General features: G+C 42.0%; 1 protein-coding gene across 1 annotated transcript in view; it reads left to right on the plus strand.

Moving 5' to 3' along the window:
• The window catches only part of GTF3C3 (general transcription factor IIIC subunit 3), a 222,279-nt gene extending 198,693 nt beyond the window's left edge, over nt 1–23,586 (plus strand). Inside the window, exon 18 of the mRNA XM_069225852.1 lies at nt 22,434–23,586. Within this exon, the coding sequence (XP_069081953.1) occupies nt 22,434–22,556 (123 nt within the window). The 3' untranslated portion in view covers nt 22,557–23,586. The remainder of the gene's footprint in view (nt 1–22,433) is intronic.
• The last annotated feature ends 978 nt before the right edge of the window (nt 23,587–24,564 follow it).

Raw genomic sequence — 24,564 nt, forward strand, 5'->3', positions numbered from 1 at the left:
GCACAGATTTTTGGGAGTCTTGTCTGTTAGGGAGAGTATGAGCTGTGTGTCGGCAACGTAGGAGAGGACGTTGATGTTGAGAGTGGATAGGGCTGGCCAAGCGGGGTCATGTGAGTGTTGAAAAGGGTCATGCTCAAGGAGGTGCCTGATGGAACTCTACAAATGAGGTCCAGGGCATCTGAAGTGGAAGCGGCTAGGCTGAACCAGTGGGTCCTGTCAGTTAGGAAGGAGGTATACTCATAATGCGTTCATCTGTTGTTGTGAATCTAATTTTTCTTCCACCTGCAACATTATGGTGCTGTCGATCAGCCCATTTTGGCCATTGGCTAACTTCACTGCTCATTCATAAGCAGTACATCCACAGGCAAAGAAGTTCACTTCCTAGCCAGGGGCAACTATGGTAATGTGTGCTTTTTGAGAGCAAAAAAAATATTTGTAATTTTCTTATACTGGTGAGGGTCTTGCAGCTCACCCAACAATGAGGTTTGATAAAACAAAACAGGCATTAACAAAGCCAGAAGTGTAACAGCCAAACTCGGACCTATTGGCTTTGCTAGTGCTTATTTTTAACATATCTCTTCATGATGTTTTTGCAACTGAAAAATATCATACTGATCACTGTCTTGTACTATGTCGCTAATCTGTTTGTTTTAATTTAAATAAATATTTATTGTATGGTTTTAAAAGCTTTGTAAAATTCCACAAAACCACAGTAATAAAGGCTCACATCATAAATTGGCCAACAAAACTTAATTACATATACAAATTCAAATTACAAATGCAAAAGAATCTACAACATTTCACTATTATTAACTTTGAAAGAACATAATTCAGCTTTTCGTCATTGAATTTGGAAAGTTCAGAAGTGTAATAACTCCCCTAAATATTTGTCATTTTGTGACTGTAGGAGAGAACATCTATCTAACAAGGGTTACCCCTGTGCTTTTTACACTCTTAATCTTAAAACAGTCTTTTTCTAGAGTAAATGCCCGGAGTAATTTCTGTGACACTCTCCATAGAAAAATAATGACTCAACCACAATATTAAATGGAAAGGTCGTTTTATTGCATTGCTTAAATAGGCACCCTGAAATGCCAGACAAAATAGTAGTTCCAAGGACATATGCATCACAAACAGTAGTTTTAATTTTCTTCCAATAAAATGCCAAGTGCTTTTGGCTTTGACTCTAATTTACCTTTATGCTTTAGAAGGTGTAGCCTACAAAACTGACTAAATAACGTGGGTGAGCCCTTATTCCACCTACACAATCATAGTACTTTATTTGCCTGGTCTGCAGACTACTGTTTGTATGTTAATTCATTCTTGCAATAAAAGCATGCATGCCTTAAACAACTAAATTAAAATGACCTCATAAACATTCTTCAGCATCCAACATTACTATAATAAGATGCAAATGCTTTTTTGGAGTGTGATTATTGACTCATGGGGATAGATGTTCCCTGCTGATCTTTCATCAGACTGCCTGCCATCCTCTGTAATCTGACAGAGCACCTGAAATCATCTGGCGAGTGAGGTGTTGATGGGAGAAAGCAGGATGGGCAGTTAATAGTGTGCTTTAAAGCACAATTGAGAGATAACCAACAAAACGCTTGGCAGAGAGGTGATGGCTCGGATTTCAAGATGTCAGCCATCCATGAACATAACGAGATCCTGGGCTGAACGCAGCTGGTAAAATCACAGGAGGAGACCAATAAGAGCACATCTTGAGGAAGCAGAGCTGTGAGGTGACTGGAACGTTGAGACAACTGTGAAATAAAGGTATGATTCTGTGATGAAGCAGCAAACTGTGTGCTAAAAGGGAGTAGGACTCTTGGCCACAACAATATGCAGGCACAGAAGGGGGATCCCCACTTTGAGAAAAGCGGTGGCACAGGCAACACAGCTTAAAGTGCTGGGCTTTTTACTTCTGCCTGATGCAAAACCTGAGAAAGAAGAGAAAAAGCTAGAATGCAGCCAGTGCACCCGTTTGAGGGTGGCCCAGTTAGGGACAGAGAAGAGAGGGGAAAATAGCACCTGTAAAAGTGAATGCACCCTCATTGGAGGGGGTTCAAAAATCATACCTCAAACAAAAGAGTGCACCAAGAGGTTAGTGCTGTGAGTAACAGTAGAATATCAATTTGCAGGCTGTTGACTACAATATTTTGGCAAGTCCCCTCTTGGTACCTCATTGCCCATTGATTGAAGAGGCAGTAAGAATATGACACTGAAAAGGAAATCACACAAGTTAGTGAAAAGGTCCTAGAAGCTGCATAGCGGAAGAGGTAAGATGCATGTAGGGGTGCAGACCACATACCAATGACTGCATAAAGAGAGTTACCCTCTTGCTAGAAGGTGTGGGAAGGTCTAACGAGGGACTAACTAGGGGAATCAATTTTATCAGAGCTGTCAGCAATAGAGGAAGGTTGAAGGCTCACCTCACTATCCTGTAGAGGGAGGGTGCTCACCTCAGTCGCAATAGCTAGTGGCACACCATGACATACTGTGAAAACAATGGTAGGAAGAGTACCTTCTTGTTCACTAAGGCCTAAAACAAAACTGTGTTGCATCAGGGGACATAGACTCTACGGGCCATGGAACCATGCTTTCGCCTCGGCTATAAATTTATCATGGCTACTGCATATTAATTATGTAAACCCAGAGTTAGGAGACTTCATTGCAACAAAAATGGGGTAGATAAAAAGCAACAAGGATTTACCTAGCAACTGGGGGTCAACTACACATACCACTGAGACACCAAAGGATACAGGTGAATACTTAGGTAGGTAAGAGGAATGAGACAAGAACACTTCTGCTACAGAGAAATTTAACAAAATCTGTGAAGCAATTGTAGCCCCTGGGGAAGCCTTTGAGGCCAAAATAGATAGCGTGGCCAACATGAGTCTACCTTGGGTAATCAAACAAAGCTGTAGGAGATAATAAAATAAACTTAGCTGAAAGAAGTAGAAAATGAGCCTGCAACGTTAGATAAGACCCTTTATGAGTTGGAGTAGCAGGCAGTAATTTAACTCAATTGCAGTCAAGCACTGCAAGAAGAGCAAGAGTTACCCTGCTATTATTGTAGAAAAATGAAGATGTCTCAATTACATTGGATACTTGGCCGAAGCACATAGTGAGGGGAAAACACTGGCTGATTGCTAGTATGGATTGTCAAACTCGAATCGAAGGGTTTGCACATAATTCAAATTAATAGGAAAAAGAAAAGAGAAGGGCAGATGGTGTAGACACAATCTGACATTAACAACACCTCTATAAAATATTGAACATCAGTGGAAAGTCGAGAAAGAAGCTTATCTAGACTGAATAAATGTAGAGAAAATCGCAGATGACTCCAAACAAATGTTAGGCAGCTACAATAACACTGGTGTAGATAAAAGAAGCTTTAAAAGAAATAGCCAAGAGGAAGACCCTAGAACCCGATGGGCTACTGCCTCAGTTTTATTGTGAACATATGCAATATTAGAGCACCCCACTTAAGCAAGATATATGGAACTGTAGTAACAAATAGACTCTCTGAAACCGCCGTACTAGTTCCTGCCCAATCCCATTCCCGACTATTTGGACAGACCATCTTTAGGCAGACTCCTAGCTCAGGGCTCCTACCCGCTCTTTATAGATCTCAAATACATTCCCATGCGAGATACCTCTATAAATATCAGGAGAACATTTAGAATTAATCTAGAAAATGCCAGATGAATTCTGATGAAGGGCTGTAGAAATTGACTGTCAATCTCGCAAAAGTGTTCAGTTCATTAAGTTGGAATTTTTTTATAGTGGTCCTAAGAAAATTGGATGAGTGATAGAATAATTAAATAGATGACCCTACTGTATACGGGCCCAGAGTGAGGACAGGCTGGCTGATTTCAAGGCCTTATTAGATCTATCACTGCACTAGTCAGGGGTGCACACTTTTGCCCATACTCTTTCCTTTGGCCATAGAGCCATTTGCTGAAATGATTAATACGGAGAGGGGCCGAAGGGGAATACGAGACACTCATATCATATCATATCATATAATGCAGATAATATGGTAGTGGATCTGAGAGATGGAGCTTACAAGTAGGCCCAGTGGTGCAATACCAATCGGGCCTCAAAGTGAATTGGTCTAAAATGTATGCATATCTATCTCCACATCATGTACAAACACGGAATACTAAATGAGAGAAGCAAAAATTTAGATATCGTGGAGTGAGAGTATACCATGGACTTTATGGATTTTTTTTTTTAGCAACGCAAAAGGATGATGAACGGAATGCTGAACAGTGCAAACATTCACCCCCAATCACAGATCTGGGTTTAATCCATCGTTCTTTTACTTACCATGCCACGCCAGTTTGAACCCAGCCTATGCAAATCAGTCTTGACCCTGTTCCCCAGGGGAACAGTCCAGCCCAAACTGCCAGGCCAGGTCCTCCGTGGAGCGGAAACAAACATCCTGGGACTGGTTTCAGGGTATCGCCCTTCATCAGCCAGGTTCGCTTAAATCCAGTGGCACAGTGAGCGAGGGACCCACGTCTGGGCATACCCTTCCCACTTAGGGCAACTTCAGCAACACAAAAGGATGATGGACTGAATGCTGAACAATGCAAACATTCACCCCCAGTCAGATCTGGGTTTAATCCATCGTTCTTTTCTTAGTCCAGCCCAAACTGCCAGGCCAGGTCCTCCCTGGACCGGAAACGAGCATCCTGGGACCTGTTTCAGGATATCACCCTTCACCAGCCAGGCGAGGACCTGGCTTGGCAGTTCGGGCTGCACTGATCCCATTAGGAGTACGTTCAAGACTGATTTGCATATAGTTGGGTCCGAACTGGGGTGATGTGGCAAGCAAAATTGCGATGGATTAAACCCAGATCTGTGACTTGGGGTGAGTGTTTGAAAAGGTTCAACACTCTGTCCATCATTTTATTTTGTGATATTGACTTAATGGATGGGAACACTGGAACAGGGCTGAGAGACCTGAAATGGATTCTATCGACTTCTTGAAGGAGCTCAAATTGTCTAGTGTGGGCTGCATATCTCCGTCCAAAATGAGAATATTCCAAGACATTTATATTATTTCCTTAATGTACACATCTGGATTGCCACCGAATTGGTTTAGTGGATAACTACAGACATAGGATTAACTCAGAGATCCAGAAAATACCTGTTCTAAAAGGGGGACTGGGAGTCCCATGTTTTGACATTTAATATATAGCTGTACAGATCCAGTGTATGGGGAGCGACTGGCTGCAGGGGGCAACACAGGCCCCTGCAGCAGATGGGGCCCCACAACTCTTTAAAGTGGGCTCCATTCAGCCCAAGGCCAAAAAGTATCTGAGTTATGGAGGTTTAAAGGGGCCTCCCATCACAATATGTGGGGGGAGGCATCATTTTGCATTACACCACTGGCTGGATGTGCTGCAAAAAGGTAGTATATTCGGATAACAATGTAACTAGGGGGCACTCGTAGCATTCGTGTTAAATGAAAGTGAGAAGGTGAGCAATGTGCCCAGATAAGTAAGAATTGCACTGAGATGTTGGAGGAGATGTGTGAATAAGATGTTAGAGACTGTTATATACACCCACTATACTACTAGCGACTCTCCCAAAGACCCAAGGCTATTTTGTGACACCTGTTTTGGCAGTGTGGACAGAGTTAGGTTAGTAACTTTTGGAATCTGTTAACAAGCAGGAGAGCTACTGAATGTCTGAAGATATGGTGCTACTATAAGAAACTTAAAGCATAACTGGTGAACAAATACGAATGAACTACACACACACATGAAGTATTACAACTTTTATGGTGGTGAATGCCAGCAAGTAAGTGACCTGGTTATGTAGATCTTTGTGAATATTATTTAGTACAGCCTACAGAAGATCAGGACAAAATAGGAAGTTAAACTAAGGAGACTCAATGACCGGGAATATGGTAGGGAACTAGAATATTTACAGAAAGTAACTAGGAACGCTAGACCAAAATACACCCAGTTCAACTATTTGGAAACATGCATGTGGCCCCCTTGGAAGATAGATTTAATGCTTTAATCCTTAGAAATAAACTTCCCCAGTTCTGTCTCTCGCAACACAGCGTTTTACCATGTAACACGCTTTCATTCCATCAATGTGTACTGGAGGAAAGGAAAAGAACACTTAGAAAGCACACTAGACAGGGAAAGTCTACACTCCCCAGAGAACTCCCTAATGGGATTGTTTCCAGAACAAAGCCCCAAAAAGCCGGAAATAGATTGATATATTTAGCACTTATTTTAGCAAAAAGGGCACTAGAGAGCGATGGTAGCTCCTTTATCGCTAGAGAGACGAAAGATGAGTGTAGATGGGCAAAGAGCATTGCAATGAATAGAGGGAAGACAATGTGGTTTCAGAGGAGACCAGTGTTCCATCTGCAGGATTTGTGGTAGTAATATTAGAGGGGTGATCCAGTTAAATGTGTGATAAAAACAACTCAATATCCGTTTCACACATCTTTGAAAATGTTCCTTAAAGCTGTCCTATGATGATTAACATGCTTACAAATGTAAACAAAATCAATAAACAGATAAAAAAATGGAAATGCATCTTAACCATGCGGCCTGTGAGTTTTCGAATCTCTGTCCCTAGAAGCAGCACTTCCTCATTTAAACATCTCTGTTCTGTAACACCAGGGGACCAATCATAAGACTAAAAGGAGTAGTTTGTCCAGATTTGCTGCCCATGTTCCCTCTAAATGATATATCCAGCAGAGCCATACTCTTTTTGCCTCGGTAGTGGTTGTCATCCAAGTCTAGTTTGCATCTCACCCCACAAGTAATAGATCATGTCTCAGTCAGATTGAGTCAATACTGTCACTTTTTGTCACTATTACGGATGCCAAACATGCAGGCTGAGTCATCACACTGACAGGATTAAGTGTGCTGATATGTAAAGAATTTCAAATAAATGGTCAATCAACAATATTGCCTACTGCATGGTTGAAGACGGAAGCATTGCCTGTGGGCTGCTTAGTGAAGGATTTAAACCTTATCTGTTTACTCCTTTTCTTAAAACGGATCTGTTTTGTGTATTTACACATGACTGACTCGCACTGTGCACCGGGTGCAGTGCCAGGCATGTATGTTTTTGCCATTTGAACCAAACAGTGCATACAGTTAATGTATACATAGCAAGGCTATTTTTCTTTTTAAACTACTTTTCTGTCCACAAAACGGAACCAGAAAAGACTGGACCTAAAATACAAGGTGATCCGTAAAGGGGTTTCCAGTAGCTTCAGGCTTGCTGGAGCATTTTCATCCTTCGCAGGAATCATTGCCCTTCAAGGTCAACAAATCTTTGAACCACTAACACAATTTCAGTACAAACCCAATCAAGTTACACACCATGACTAATGTGGCCATGGAAGGAAAACTCCAGTCAGTAATAAAGTTAAGGGATTTATTACAAGCTCAATCTTAAAGTCATGTAGACAATTCGCAAAGCAAGAATGAAAATCATTAAGGGTTGTCCAAGGTGACAAAATAAGTTCTGGCAAACTAAGATTATTAACACTACCCCTTCAAGGAGAATAATGCAAAAAATGTAAGATATTATTTGAGATACGGCAATTATTCGCTGCTCAGGATTGGCAAACATCAATTAATTTCAAATCAGCAGAGTCATAATTTAGCTGGACACAGGGAACTCCACCCAACTTTCCAGATCAGGGAAAATACATGTTCGGTGGCATGTGTAGCTGCAGATACACATGCTGTGCATAGTCCGCCGTCTGGTGTTGGGTCGGAGTGTTACAAGTTGTTTTTCTTCGAAGAAGTCTTTTCGAGTCACGAGACCGAGGGACTCCTCCTACTTTGGTTCCATTGCGCATGGGCGTCGACTCCATGTTAGATTGGTTTTTTTTCCGCCATCGGGTTCGGACGTGTTCCTTTTCGCTCCGTGTTTCGGGTCGGAAAGTTAGTCGGAATCAACAGAAAATTTGTCGGTATTGTTTCGTTCGGTATCGGGTTAGATTGGAATAGACACCGAATCTTGAAGCGCTCCGGTAGCCCTTTGGGGTAATTTCGATCCCCCGTCGGGGCCTGGTCGGCCCGACCGCATGCAACATCGAGACTGATGGAACGGACCCCGTTCCGATTCTGTCCTAAATGCCACCGTAAATATCCCTATACAGACCAACATTTGGTCTGTAACTTGTGCCTGTCACCCGAGCACAAAGAATAAACGTGTGAGGCCTGTCGAGCGTTTCGGTCCAGAAAAACGCTCCGAGACCGAAGAGCCAGAAGGTTGCAGATGGCGTCCACGCCGACAGGACAACAACGGTTCGAGGAAGAGGGAGAAGAAGAAACATTCTCCATCCACGAATCCGATTCCGAAGAATTCGACGTCGAAGAAACCGTGAGTAAGACGTCGAAACAAGCATCACACAGAAAAACAGACAAAGCCCAGGGGACGCCACTGCCGACAGGCCATGGCTCAACCCATAAAGTAGGTGACCGCCCATCGGCACCGAAAAAGGGCGAGCTGGTGTCGAGATCGTCCGACTCAGGTCGAGACACAGGCACGCAGCAATCTCGGGACCGAGTTACTGCCGCACAAAAGGGTCGACATTGAGACAGCGGCACCGAAGCTGCTCGGCACAGGGATAGCGGCACCGAAGATGGTCGACGCCAAGAAGGTACGACACCGAAAAAGAGGAAAATCTCTTCGGAGCCGAAAACAACAAAAGACACGTTACGGTGCCAAAACGCCCAGCAACCGAACCGAAAGCCAGTTCCTACTCAGAGGAACAATCACTGTCCTCCCAACTTCAAAAACACAGGTTTGAGGAGGAATTACAAACAACAGCTGTAGATCACACGCAAAAGCGGATCTTTATACAAAGTGGTACAGGGAAGATCAGCACCCTTCCCCCAATCAGAAGAAAAAGGAAACTAGATTTCCAACAACAAGAAACAACACCACAAGCAAAAGTGGTGAAAAAGGTAACTCCACCACCCTCTCCACCACCGGCAACTCCTATATCACCGGCACAGACTCCGTCACAATCACCAGCTCATACCACCATGAGCCAAGATGACCAGGACGCATGGGATCTCTATGACGCCCCAGTATCGGACAATAGCCCTGAGTCGTACCCCACTAAGCCCTCACCACCTGAGGACAGTACAGCGTATGCTCAGGTGGTAGCTAGGGCAGCAGAGTTTCATAACGTGTCGCTACATTCAGAGCCTATCGAGGATGACTTCCTTTTTAACACCCTGTCCTCCACCCATAGCAATTATCAAAGCCTTCCTATGCTCCCTGGAATGCTAAGGCACGCTAAACAAATCTTTAAGGAGCCAGTTAAAAGCAGAGCAATAACCCCAAGGGTGGAGAGGAAATACAAGGCACCACCCACAGACCCTGCTTTTATTACATCACAACTGACACCAGATTCAGTTGTCGTAGGAGCAGCTCGTAAAAGAGCCAACTCGCACACATCAGGCGACGCACCACCTCCAGACAAGGAGAGCCGAAAGTTTGATGCAGCCGGGAAAAGGGTTGCAGTACAAGCTGCAAATCAGTGGCGCATCGCCAACTCGCAGGCACTCCTAGCGCGATATGACAGAGCCCATTGGGACGAGATGCAGCATCTCATCGAGCACCTCCCCAAAGAATTCCAAAAACGGGCAAAACAAGTGGTTGAAGAGGGACAAAACATATCCAACAACCAAATCTGTTCTTCTATGGATGCAGCAGATACAGCTGCAAGAACTATAACTACTGCTGTAACGATAAGGAGGCACGCATGGCTGCGCACATCCGGCTTCAAACCTGAGATACAACAGGCAGTGCTCAATATGCCGTTCAATGAACAACAATTGTTTGGACCAGAAGTGGACACTGCAATTGAAAAATTAAAGAAAGACACTGACACAGCTAAAGCCATGGGCGCGCTCTATTCCCCGCAGGGCAGAGGCACATTTTCCACATTTCGCAAAACTACTTTCAGAGGAGGGTTTCGAGGTCAAGCCACACAAGCCAGTACCTCACAAACAACACCGTCTACCTACCAGGGACAGTATCAAAGGGGAGGCTTTCGGGGCCAATACAGAGGGGGCAAATTCCCAAGAAACCGGGGAAAATTTCAAGGGACAAAAACCCCACAAAACAAGCAGTGACTCACAAGTCACTCAACCCCTTCACACAACACCAGTGGGGGGAAGACTAAGCCAGTTCTACAAATCTTGGGAGGAGATAACAACAGACACTTGGGTCTTAGCAATTATCCAACATGGTTATTGCATAGAATTTCTCCAACTCCCTCCAAACGTCCCACCGAAAAAACACAAGATGTCCAAACAGCATATAGACCTTCTAGGACTAGAAGTTCAAGCATTACTGCAAAAAGACGCAATAGAATTAGTACCACAAACACAAAAGAACACAGGAGTTTACTCACTGTACTTTCTAATACCGAAAAAGGACAAAAGTCTGAGACCAATATTAGATCTCAGAACACTAAACACCTACATCAAATCAGACCACTTTCACATGGTCACGTTACATGACGTAATACCACTACTGAAACAGCAAGACTACATGACAACGTTAGATCTAAAAGACGCGTATTTCCATATACCGATACATCCCTCGCACAGGAAATACCTAAGGTTCGAATTCGAAGGAATACATTACCAATTCAAAGTGTTGCCATTCGGAATAACGACAGCACCAAGAGTCTTTACAAAATGTCTAGCAGTAGTAGCTGCACATATCAGGAGGCAGCAAATACACGTGTTCCCGTACCTAGACGATTGGTTAATCAAAACCAACTCGCTAACAAAGTGTTTACACCACACAGATTATGTTATACAAACCCTTTTCAAACTGGGTTTCTCCATCAACTATGCAAAGTCACACCTTTTGCCATGTCAAACACAGCAATACTTAGGAGCGACAATCAACACAACAAAAGGGGTAGCCACTCCAAGTCCACAAAGGGTTCAACATTTTCACAAGGTGATACAAGCTATGTATCCAACACAAAAGATACACGCAAAGATGGTCTTAAAACTCCTAGGCATGATGTCCTCATGCATAGCCATTGTCCCAAACGCAAGATTGCACATGCGGCCCTTACAACCGTGCCTAGCATCACAATGGTCACATGCACAGGGTCACCTTCTAGATCTGGTGTTGATAGACCGCCAAACATACATCTCGCTTCTATGGTGGAACAGTACAAATTTAAACAAAGGGCGGCCTTTCCAAGACCCAGTGCCACAATACGTGATAACAACAGATGCTTCCATGACAGGGTGGGGAGCACACCTCAATCAACACAGCATCCAAGGACAATGGGACGTACATCAAGGAAAGTTTCATATAAATCACCTAGAATTGTTAGCAGTATTTCTAGCATTGAAAGCATTCCAACCAATGATAACCCACAAATACATTCTTGTCAAAACAGACAACATGACGACAATGTATTATTTAAACAAACAGGGGGGAACACACTCGACACAGTTGTGTCTCCTCACACAAAAAATATGGCATTGGGCAATTCACAACCACATTCGCCTAATAGCACAGTTTATTCCAGGGATCCAGAACCAGCTAGCAGACAATCTCTCTCGGGATCACCAACAGGTCCACGAATGGGAAATTCACCCCCAAATCCTGAACACTTACTTCCAAATTTGGGGAACACCTCAAATAGATCTATTTGCAACAAAAGAAAACGCAAAATGCCAAAACTTCGCATCCAGGTACCCACACCGGCAATCTCACGGCAATGCTCTATGGATGAATTGGTCAGGGATATTTACGTACGCTTTCCCCCTCTCCCTCTCCTTCCATATCTAGTAAACAGATTGAGTCAAAACAAACTCAAACTCATACTAATAGCACCAACATGGGCAAGACAACCTTGGTATACCACACTACTAGACCTGTCAGTAGTACCTCATGTCAAACTACCCAACAGGCCAGATCTGTTAACACAACACAAACAACAGATCAGGCATCCAAACCCATCATCGCTGAATCTAGCAATTTGGCTCCTGAAATCCTAGAATTTGGACACTTGAACCTCACACAAGAATGTATGGAGGTCATAAAACAAGCTAGAAGGCCATCCACTAGACACTGCTATGCAAGTAAATGGAAAAGATTTGTTTGTTGCATGCAATGGTTGGATTTGATTATTATGGCAGTATCTCCAAAAGATGTAGTAGGATATTTACTACATCTACAAAAAGCAAATCTAGCTTTTAATTCCATAAAAATACATCTCGCAGCAATATCTGCTTACCTGCAGATTACTCATTCAACTTCCCTATTTAGAATCCCGGTCACTAAAGCGTTTATGGAGGGCCTAAAGAGAATAATACCACCAAGGACACCACCTGTTCCTTCATGGAACCTCAACATTGTCTTGACAAGGCTCATGGGTCCACCTTTCGAACCCATGCATTCTTGTGAAATGCAATACTTAACGTGGAAAGTTGCATTTCTCATTGCCATTACATCTCTAAGAAGAGTAAGTGAAATTCAGGCATTTACTATACAAGAACCATTTATTCAAATACACAAAAATAAGGTAGTTCTAAGAACCAACCCAAAATTCTTACCAAAGGTCATCTCACCGTTCCACTTAAATCAAACAGTAGAATTGCCAGTGTTCTTTCCACAGCCAGACTCAATAGCTGAAAGAGCACTACATACATTAGACATCAAAAGAGCACTAATGTACTACATTGACAGAACAAAACTAATTAGGAAAACAAAACAACTATTTATTGCATTTCAAAAACCTCATACAGGAAATCCAATATCAAAACAAGGTATAGCTAGATGGATAGTTAGGTGCATCCAAACCTGCTATCTTAAAGCAAAGAGACAGCTGCCTATTACACCAAAGGCACACTCAACCAGAAAGAAAGGTGCTACCATGGCCTTTCTAGGAAATATTCCAATGAACAAAATATGTAAGGCAGCAACATGGTCTACGCCTCACACATTTACTAAGCACTACTGTGTAGACGTGTTATCTGCACAAGCCACAGTAGGTCAAGCTGTACTAAGAACTTTATTTCAAACTACTTCCACTCCTACAGGCTGAACCACCGCTTTTGGGGAGATAACTGCTTACTAGTCTATGCACAGCATGTGTATCTGCAGCTACACATGCCACCAAATGGAAAATGTCACTTACCCAGTGTACATCTGTTCGTGGCATAAGTCGCTGCAGATTCACATGCGCCCACCCGCCTCCCCGGGAGCCTGTAGCCGTTTGGAAGTAATCTTCAACATTTGTACATTTGTAAATATATTACTTTAACCTTCATTTTGTACATACTTAGTCATTCCATTGCATGGGCACTATTACTAACATACACAACTCCTACCTCACCCTCTGCGGGGAAAACAATCTAACATGGAGTCGACGCCCATGCGCAATGGAACCAAAGTAGGAGGAGTCCCTCGGTCTCGTGACTCGAAAAGACTTCTTCGAAGAAAAACAACTTGTAACACTCCGACCCAACACCAGACGGCGGACTATGCACAGCATGTGAATCTGCAGCGACTAATGCCACGAACAGATGTACACTGGGTAAGTGACATTTTCCTTATGGGGTGGAACACATGCAGGACAAAAAGGGCAAAATGAATTTGGAAAAACACAATCTTGGGCAAAAAGCTGTTAACTAGAGTGTGTAAAAGATAGGTAAAAAGGGAAAGTATCTGCATGTCACAAGCTCGATCAAGAGTCTTCTGCAGGGGCTAGGTAGAACAATTCTTATGTCTCAATAAGACATTTTAAAGAGGCAAAGCAGAGAGGAAAATGCCTCTCCTGAGGGCTCAGCATCTCATCTTCGGGTAGGGTGGTCAAAAGTCTTGATCTGGGGGATCTCTCTGACCAAAGTGTAACCGGTCATCAGTATGAAAGGTGTTAAGTTAATTCTGATTCGTCAAAGGTAACAGTCCATGTTAAGTTGTGGGGGCATAATCTAATAGAAATCGATCACACAATTCTAAACTGCAACAGTTCAATATTTTCCCAAGTCTGCCACAAAAGCATATTCCTTCCTTGTAGATCCATACAGGTTTGAAACAGTTATATATAATATCAGTCCACAATACAGGATGTTCTACATTCAAGGACATTGTAGTACTTGCACTCTATGCCTATAACAATAGGGGTCTGTTACCAAAGCTAGTCTTCTCATGGGAATTAAATCTGAAAGAATGCCCACGTTAAAGAAATTAATCGGCATTCTCTGCACAGTCATGAAAAACAAAGTCTAGCAGGCCTCAGTTAGGCTTATGCAAGTGAATTAATGCAGCACATTAATACATCAAGTGAACACATTTTAATATGCAAACTATAATTTTTACATTGATAATTCTTCAGTAGCATTTCGATTTCAGCACTTTATATGGAATAACTCTGTCAATACATTTCATTCAATATAACGTAGAACTACATTTTTCTATTTTTGCACATTTAAATCATTAATCATTTACAATTCAATATTGTTTCAGTACATTCTTATTTGTCCAGAGTTTCATGTACATCATAGTATCAGTTTAATCCATCAAAAGCTTAAATTTACTTCAGTACCACCAGGGTTTGTAACATAATTTTAAACGAATGCACATCTAAATTTACTTCTCAGTGCATCCTTCTACAATTCAAACCATTAGTACTTACATTAACATAATGTATAAACTGTCACATGTAGATGACTTTTGTGACATGAGGGACAGCACTAAAGTTTTGACTACATCAGGCTTTTCCACGGAGGCTTGAGTTTTCGGTTCAATTTGTATTTCTTCGAGATAAATGTATTTGTGTAGCAATCATTCTATCTTAAAATGCTCCTAGCAACATTTTTTTTCCTGTGTAATTATATAAAGTTCAATGATTAAAATCCCAACGTTTTTTTTCCTTAAAGAGGTTTAATCTTAAAAGCAAAAGTATTTTGTAGAAAATGCCATTAATAGTACCTCGGATTAGTTATCTGTAATCCATGATAACGTGAAATGCTAGGCGTATCAAGGGCTTTATATTGAAATCTCCATACTCAATGGACAATATAACACACTCATAACAGTCTAAAAAGTGCAACCATGACCACGAGACCACTTGTGATGTGACTTATTCAGATCTCGTCATTGAAATGTTTGGCTCCATCCAGATGAATATGATATCAGTGGGCTGGCTCCATGCAAGTGCCCAGCAATGACCAAGCAAGTGATCCGTGATTTCTCAGTCCCATTTCAAAACATTCACCCAAGATGTCTCTGACCCTTTGACTTGCTGCATCTTGCCTTCCATTTTGATCATGTATACAAAAACATGGGGAAGGTAGAAGTGGCAGCTGTCTTGATCAGCAGTGAATGCTTTTGCTGGACCCCTTCAACACCTGACTACTGCATTCTTCATATCACTTGTAAACATACTTGTTATAATGACATTTAAAATCTTCAATTCATATTTTGGCCCTGGATTCATACCATCGATCATCTTTGTAGAAGATGTCCTTGTTTGTTTTCCTATTGAGGCAATTTTGTATAAAATATAGCATTCTTCACAGTTTAAATTATATTGAGAAAATCTGTCCAGTGTCACACGTCAGACTTTTACTGACGCTTTTCATCCTCTCCATCTTGTGTTACGCTGACTCTTCCCTCTGTGATGGGGCCACACTCTAGATTTTCTTACCAGTAAGACTAGGTTGGCTTCAGGTGCGTCTGGTAGTAGGTTGGCTTTAGGTAGTTTCTGTCCCCTTGTCTTAGCATTATCTTTTTAGCTATTTCCTATTGAAGCTCAGTCAGTGCTTTTCTCAAAAAGAAGACAAACCTGTTCTCACTGTTCTTCCTGAAAGTATATATAACAGTAGAAAGTATCCAGTTTGTGATCTTTTAGGTGTTTACTCACCCCTTATTCAAACGAAATGAGCCCTTCTCTCAAGAAATCTGTTCCCTTATGCCCCTACCCACAACACCCTGAAGCCTTGGCTGACCCACTTCATGGATTACGACAGGAAAGCTGGAGGAATGCAGAACAAATCACAAAGACTAGGCCCCAAAAGCATCTTATTTGTCTACCATCATGTCCATACTGAAACTGACCCACAAACAAACAAACATTCCATCTATCAATTTTTGTAATTTCTTATAGGAGAAATGTAAATTAAATGCCTAATTACAATTTAAAACAGGCAAAGAACATGGTAATTGGTCTCAAAGTCTAGTCATAAACAATACATTTGATAAAAGCTGCAGTATATCTCAATACCTAAATCATCACATATTTTCTAAGTGTGTTAATAATTAACAGACCACGCCCAATGATAATCTGCTTCCTGAACTAGGATGACTGCAAGTTGATCCTCTGCAGAGTCAGAGGCCTGCGGGGGGAACTCCAGATAAATTCACACAAATTGCTAATCTTTTCCAACTACACGTGGTTCATACAACACCAGCAGAGAACATTTGACCAGTTTGAACCAAAACTCGGAGTGATGAACTGAACATACAAAATACGTGATGTTGTGAATCGGTGAAACTGAAAATCATATTCCAAAGCAAGACACTGTACTTTGAGCACTCGGACTGGGTCTGGGAATGGGTGGAAAAGAATGCTATCTAACGGGGTGGACCCGGTGGGGCAAAGTCCCTGCAGGCGAGGTGGAGGGTGTTATGGCACAGAGAGACACATGTGGTGGACGAATGACCTCAGCCACTTAAGGTAGTGGTGAGACTGCAGATCCACACCCTGCCAGAGATATTGATAGAGGAATGAGCAAATTACCGTAACCATGGGCAAAGCATGATATTCTGCAGTGGGGCAACCTATACACACACTTGCTAGATAATTTGGAGTTAGTGCATTACTTTAGTTATAGGGCAACACATGTTTCTAGTTAGGAAGTATAGGTTGGGGAATGTTGGAGGGTTGTTAACTCATGTTCCGTTTTGTCGATTAACACATCAGAGAGTAGTTAGTACACAGATACTTAATCCGCTAAACTTGTCACTGTAGTTGCCAAATGTGCGACACACTGCGAAGTCATATGATATTACCCTGGAATGTCAATGGGTCCTCGACAAGGTCAAGCGAGGGCAGGTGATGGCATGTGCTAAATGCCACGCCCCTGCTGCTCTGTTTCTCCAAGAGCCCCCTCCTGCTGGGTATGAATTGTAGGTTCCTGGAACAATTTGGCTAAACAAGGGTTTGCCACATTGGATTCACCAGAGGCTCCTGCGTGGTAGGAATCTGCCTACACAGATCCTTTTCCGTTTGCTGCCACCAAAGTCCACTTCGACATTCTAAGGAGACACCTTCTAGTGGAAGGGACACTGAAATGTGGCTGTGGAGTGTGTATGTCACACACGCACCCCACCCCCACCTTGTCACTGCTACCCTGGAGTCGCTCACTCCTCTGCTTTTGGACGCCCCCACCGGTGTGCTGATTATAGGGGATAATTTCAGTGCTAGTCCCCATAGGCATAAAGACATAGATTCTCATGCCAATACAGCTAGGCCACATACACTTACCAAGTGGGCCACCTCCCTAGGTTTAGCAGTTGCATGGCGCACATGGCACCCCAACAAAAGACAGTATACAACTATTCTATCCCACGCATCTGCCATTCCCCGCTACACCACATTTTAGTCTCAGTGGCCCCCATTTGGGTGCCAATTCAGGGGAGTGGAGGCAGAATCATCCCAAGAGGCCTCTAAGACCTTGCACAGGTGGAGATTACCCTGTTTTGTCCTCAAAGGTGGGGGGGCCAAGGGGTATGGTGCCTTAAGGTGGGGTGGCTGAAAGGGGATGTAGTAGTGGAGACACTGAGGGACATCATCACTCACTATTTTGAGGTGAACACCCCTGTTGTTACTTCCCCAGGCACGCTGTGGGAGCTGTTCAAAGCTGTACTTCGAGGGTAGGCACTGTCATACATCACAGATAGAGAAAAGGATAGAGAACATGCGATCACAGTCTTAGAAACGGAAATACTACTTGCTGAGTGCCAATCAGGGGCCCTTATCCCCAAACCAGAGGGCAGGCTTCTGCTCTGGCTGCAATAGAAGCTGCAAAACAAACTGCTTGACACTGCGAAAATGGCCTGAACACGCACCAGACTTAAGTATGGCAACAAGTCAGGTTAGCTCCTCCAGTGGCTATCCCAGAAGGAAGAAGGGAGTAGAATTGTTTCACTGCTATATTCAGAGACAGGGCAAGCAATTACGTGATTAAAATAGCATTTCAGTTTGCCGAGTACTACAAGGCACTATAGCGGCAAGTTCCCTTCTGGCATCAGAGAGTTCCCCCCCTATCATCCGATACCTTGTCTGTTGCTCACTCTCGGAAACAAACCTGCAGACAGCTGTGTAGCGGCCATGCAGTAGGATAAGACTCTCAGCCTTAATGGCCTACGGGTCAAAGTAAACAAAACATGTTCTTCTCTTTTATCAGCTCACCTGCTGTTCCTATTCAGAGACCTGGCAGTGCTACCACCTGATCTTAGGAAGGCCACCATTACCACCATCATCAAACTGGGTAAATCCATCGAGAACTACTCCTACTAACCCATCTCTTTTCTTAACCCAGAGGTCAAAATAATTCACAAAATCCTTGCCTCCTGCCTGAATAGGGTCATATACATGTACATACAGACCAGAATGGGTTTATGCCAGGAAGAGGCACCAGACATTTCATAAGACGAGTTAATGTAGCTCTGTCCATGGCTTCAGAACTTGTTGGTCCGGCAGCTCTGGTCTCCATTAATTTCGAAAAGCCATTCAGCACGGTGCATTGGCCTTTCCTCTTCCAGATTCTAGAAAGGATGAACATGGGCCCTCGCCTCCTGACTCTTGTTATGGTGTTGTGCAGCTGCACAGTTGCACAAGTTCAGGTTAACAGAGACCTGTCTCTCACTTTACCTATAGAGCGTGGCACTCGCCAGGTATGACCGCTGTCTCCATTACTCTTCAACTTGACTATTGAGCCATTAGTGGAATAGATCTACCATGATGCTCAACTGACAGTAAGTAAAGTAGGGTAAAATGTTATTTGAATAGTTAATTAAAACCAGTGCAATACAAACGAAACATAAGAGTAATAATGTACAATATAGAAACCACTGCTAAAAAGTGCATGTTTGATCAGCTTTGTTTCAACTAGATGTTAAGTGGACCTGTAGGTGCTCAGAAGTTTGCAGTATGCTCATTGTTCACCAGGGGTACCAGTATGCCATGCTTCCTTACGGAATAGGCTTATGTGCTGTTTGTCAGTCAGGGAACTGTGGTTGAGGGTGCACTGCTTATAGGGTCTGTTCAAATGCCACAAGTCTGGTGCTTCACACATCTGTAGTGACTGCCAATGCAGAGGATATGGATCACTGGCTTTTTGCATTTTCTTCTGTGTCAGCTGTAGGAATTTTGCCAGCCTACATTTCAGCTGTGGATCCTGTGGCTTAAAGCAGGCCAGGACTGCCTGTGTCCGTGTTCGGATTAGTTGTGAGTTGAACAATGTTTTAAGCAGATGAACCCTTTGTCCTTTCAGTTCTGCACAAGTGAAGAGGAGGTGGCGCGGATGCTCCAGTCCTTTTCCACGCAAACGACAGCTGATTGGGGTTTGCTCTCCCTGCCAAGGTTGGATATGTAGCGCAGACAGTGGTATGCCCAGACGATGTATGCAAGGCAATGGTTACCAGTCTACCAGAATGTTATTATTAGTGATCTAAGATCCACACATAGATGAAGCTCTCCTGGTTTCTTTTTAGCAAGTACAATGGGAGAAACCCATTTGGAAAATTCAGTGGGAGATATGATTCCTTCTTGTTCTAAATTGTCCAACAACTTCTTAAAATCTTCTCGGACACTAATAGGTACTGGTCTCACTTTGTAAACAATTGTTTTTGCTTTAGGTTTCAACCTGATCTTGTGTTCAAAACTTAAAGCAGTACCTATTTCAGATTTGGAAATCATAGTGGGTAGAACATTAGAATAATTTTCAATAGATAACACCGGTATCTCTCCAAGTACAATGGGATTATCATGCTGAGATGAATTCCTGAATTCTTGCTTGGCTAAATCCATCCAACCAATATGATTCCTGCCATTAACGTCAACATAATGAAGATGTACAACAGAAAACATGTAGCACAAGATGATGATTCCTTTATTATTTAAGTTGATAACTCCACAAACATTGAGAATCATGTGTCTTCTGATTCCATTACTACTGCTCCTTGTACCACTCTTTCTGGTGTGTTGAATCCTGAAACATTCCAGGTGTTGGAAAAAAATGTTACGGACAAAGGTGTAAAGACTAATAATCCTGTCTCTCTTCATTTACATGAACCCATTGTAACTAGGAGGGTTTCCAAATTGCCTGTAAAATATTTAGATTATGATCAAAGTTAATTTTACTTTATGGGAAGGAGGTAATGTAGTGTGTTGTGTATGTTGTTCACTAGTCACTTCTCTTGGAATAGAGTTGCGTCATGACATTTGGAATGTCATGATGCAAACCTGTTCTATTTGATCATAAGAATGTTCGTCATGTTGCCAGTTGAGAGTCAGTTCATGACCGGTTTCTCTTTTGGATGGCAGAGATGGCCGTGGTTCTTGTATTTTCCTCACTTAAAGAAATAAACCTCATAGTTTGTGGACATCTCATTTAAAAAGTTATTTTCCTGGTAATGCCCCTTATTACCAAAAGGGTTTGGGCAATTGAGTGTCATAAAAAAGGAGAATCTCCAAAAAGAGTAGTGAGTCTTCAGTGTATTGATGGACATTAATGCTCTTGTTGGTGAATATGTATCAAAGAGGTACTGTGTCTTGGTTGAAGATAATGGGCAACTGGATGGATTGTTGGGAGTATGCTGGAGGAGATGGGGAATTTATTGGATCTTGAGATACCCATGTGTAATAATCGCTAACGGCTCACAAAAACCACTCAGATCCTTGGTAAAAATGACTGCATGTGTTTTCATTGTGCGGATCAGTACATAATGGTCGACTGTGCTATTATTAAGGGAAGTAATTATTAAGGGATGTAGTAAATGTATTTATTGTTGAAGTTACTGCAGGGAAGTAAATGTCTCATGAGGTAAAGGGGTTGAATAATGGTTGGCACGGTTTTGACTCAGAACCAGTAGGTACTTCAAACTTCGGCTTCTTATCACAATCTCCTCTTCCCTAACATAGACAGTATCACTCGAGCATCACTTTGAGTTCCAGCCTATTAGTGAAAGAGCATTTGTAACATATTAGTATTGCTCTTTCCTATTTTTATTATTGACGTAATCAACATTAATTCTGCAACACTTTATCTGACTAATAGCAATTTTCAAATTCCTATTAGCGTTACATTTAGACTTGTGAAATTTCTGCACTGAAAATTGTTTGTAGGCGCAAATGTAGGGAAATGGTCCTGAGTCATATTTTAGAGGATTGCGCTCTAGTCAGGTTTAGGCTTCACAAGAACTCAAACCTACATGCATTTCTTTGTGCTAAGAGCTTTCAAGCCGCATGAGGTAGAAGCATTGCTGCGCACTTGTTCATGAGCTGTAACATTTCGCACAATGAAACGTATACCCTTACACGAGAATCTAAAGTAATATATATGTTTGTTCCTTGTTACAGAAATATGATGTATGTGACCGGCATAAACCTTGTGAACCATAGCTAAATCACACAGAACAGCATTTAGTTGCTGTGTGCACTGAGCATTTTTGGTGGAAGAATGTAGAAGCTGTTAGCACCAGTATGTTTTGTTTGTGCCTTCTCTTAACCTTTGTAATTGCTATTGATAAATGCTTAGAAAATGACATTAACATCTTGTTCAGGGACGGCTTTAGGGCGGTGCGACAGGTGCAGTCGCACCTGGCACTGACTTTGGAGGGGGTGGCAGTTGGGGGAGGAGGGGGAGCTGTATAACATAATTTTTAGTTTAAAAGCACATGAACGTACTTGTGCGTCCAGCAGTTTTCAGGCAACATTAACAATGTCAAAGTAACTGTGGTGACTGATGTTCCTACTGGTGAGAGATCGTAATTTTGTTTAGTGGCAGCTTTGGCTCATTATAAAGCAGCTTAGAGGGTTAATATACCTGCTGCAAAGAACGTGCACCATGCAGATCACAGAAGTGAGTGTGAGTGAACAATGAGTAGTACTATAAAAAAAGAAATGTATGTCGAGAGAGGTTATGGAGAGACGGGTGCACTGTTGGAGAGTGTTAATGAGGGAATTCATGGGGAGGGGTGCTAAAAAGGACTGTTGCACTAGACACCACCAGCGCTAGAGGCGGCTTTCACCCTGTTACTTTGTTTTCGCTTAGATATTTTTCATATTGAGTTCTGAGTTGCTTGGTCATTCTCTTTATTTGCATATCTCTGATACACACAGCAGTAACTTATTTTTTTTATTATTTCAGGGCATTGACGAAGACCAAGTAGACTTGCGGAGAGAAATTGCCTACAACTTGTCACTTATCTATCAGAACAGTGGAAACCTTACAATGGCTCGAAGAATTTTGTACATGCACTGCACTGTGTAACACTTTGTGGCCAGAATTTGGACATTTTGCACTGCCACAAATATAACTGCATCAGTGGCACAGTTCCTCGGCTGATTAGAATCCCTTTGCAGACATACCAAGTAGAGGCTATTTGAAGCTTGATGATCAGCACTTGAGCAGCTAGTAATGTATCTTCTTGTTTTTTTTTTTTTTTTTTTCTTTTTTTTTTTAAATTAAGATAGCCTGTGTCTGCTTTTTCTGGCACACCAGCAGTACGCAAATAAACCTGTTTCGCGTGTGGCAGATGCCAGATCTTGAGATTGAGTAACTTGGCTTGGTATTCCTTGGTTAGAATGGCCATATGCACTCAGCTGTACTGTGGAAATAACTTATTTGACTCTCTTTGAAGAAGGTGAAGGCTGATGTTTGGCACACAGCAATGTTCAGCGCTATTGGCTGGGGCTGGGGCGGTGGCAGTGCAGAGTATATTTCCCTGTTTGGGTCATAGAAAAGGAAAACCTGATCTTCATACATTTCGCCAACTTTTCTTTCCATTTATTGTTCTCTCTCAATCACACAGCTGATCAGTTAGTTGGCTACACTGCGATTAATTTGAATGTCTCAGACGGGAAATCTAAAGATTCACTAGCTAATCTACAATTGTGTAATTTGTTTTGTATATGTATATATATTGCACACAGTGGTTTAGTTCTTTTGTAAATACCCTATTTGAAATTGTAAATATCCGCACTTAGTGATGACTAGAGGAAACACTTGCCAGAATTGTGGGTCCATTGTAAATATTTGATAAAAGTATGGGCCCACCAAAGATAATGCAGTCCTAAACGTCCTGATGTCTTTATTGATGAATCACACTATTTATCTGCCAGGAAATAACTTTTTTAATGTATTGATGGCCTATAATGACATTTTTGTCTTTGAGACGTGCCCCATGATTTACTGGTACAAAAGCCATTTTGGCAAACAGGTAAGATCATGTTATTCCTACAAATTGTTCTCTGTGTTGTATAAAATGTATTTTTAAAATAAACCTTTATTTATTTTGTAACGTGTTGTGATATCTTAGAATGTGGTAATTTTGCTGTAGAGTATGAAAGAATGAATTTTGCGTTTGCTAATGCTGTATCGAGGAGTCTCAGGTTCACTAACAAGCAATCTTTTATACTAACCAAAATATCTGTATCTATGCTTCCAGCTGCTGCATCTCTAAAACAGATGTAAAGGTCACTTCCTTCCATCCGAGTCATTATTTAAACAGGTTCCACTCTAGATGTTCCAGCAGTATGAGTCAAAGTGATGAAATGTCTTTCTCGAAACGAGCAAGGGTGACCAGAAAAAATAGCCATTTTGTTAAACAGGAACATGGTTCATATTAAAAAAGCAGAACATACAAGACAAGGTGACCCATGATTTACAAATATTACATGGAATGACCAGTGAGCAAGGGATGCTGAAAAGGGAAAAGGCATGGTGTCGATTGAGTTAGTAGGATACAGTGGAGTAAAGTGTTGTAGAGTGGCGCAGAGTGGCATTGAGTAGAGTGGCATTGACGGGAATATGTGTGATGTGGTAGCGCACTTCCATTACAAGCAACAAATTTAATTGGAAATTACCGTTACATTTCCACAGATATAGTGTTATTGATGAAACTACACAGCACACAAATGATAATGTGTGGAAATCACCATCACTTATTGTATTGATTTTTTTGATTGTATTACAATATGTTGTTTTCGCCACACTTCAGAATTACAAACAAATGCTTCTTTTATGCTTTCCTAACTCTGATTTATTTTGAAATATTTGTACAGTTTATTTACTGGCATTTAAATTGTGTTGTGTGCCAGAAAAATAACACCCCACAGCCTTTTCATTCAACCCTTAGTACCCAGCAAGATTGTCACATAAATCATTTCACTTTGCACTCAGAGAAAGGAAGGTGAACACCAACCTCCTTCTGAAGACAGAGCCTAACATTTCACCTTTGTCTTTGGATGCACAACAAATGTGACAAGATAAAAAAAAA

Source organism: Pleurodeles waltl, chromosome 3_1 (assembly GCF_031143425.1).
Source record: "Pleurodeles waltl isolate 20211129_DDA chromosome 3_1, aPleWal1.hap1.20221129, whole genome shotgun sequence".
NCBI lineage: Eukaryota > Metazoa > Chordata > Amphibia > Caudata > Salamandridae > Pleurodeles > Pleurodeles waltl.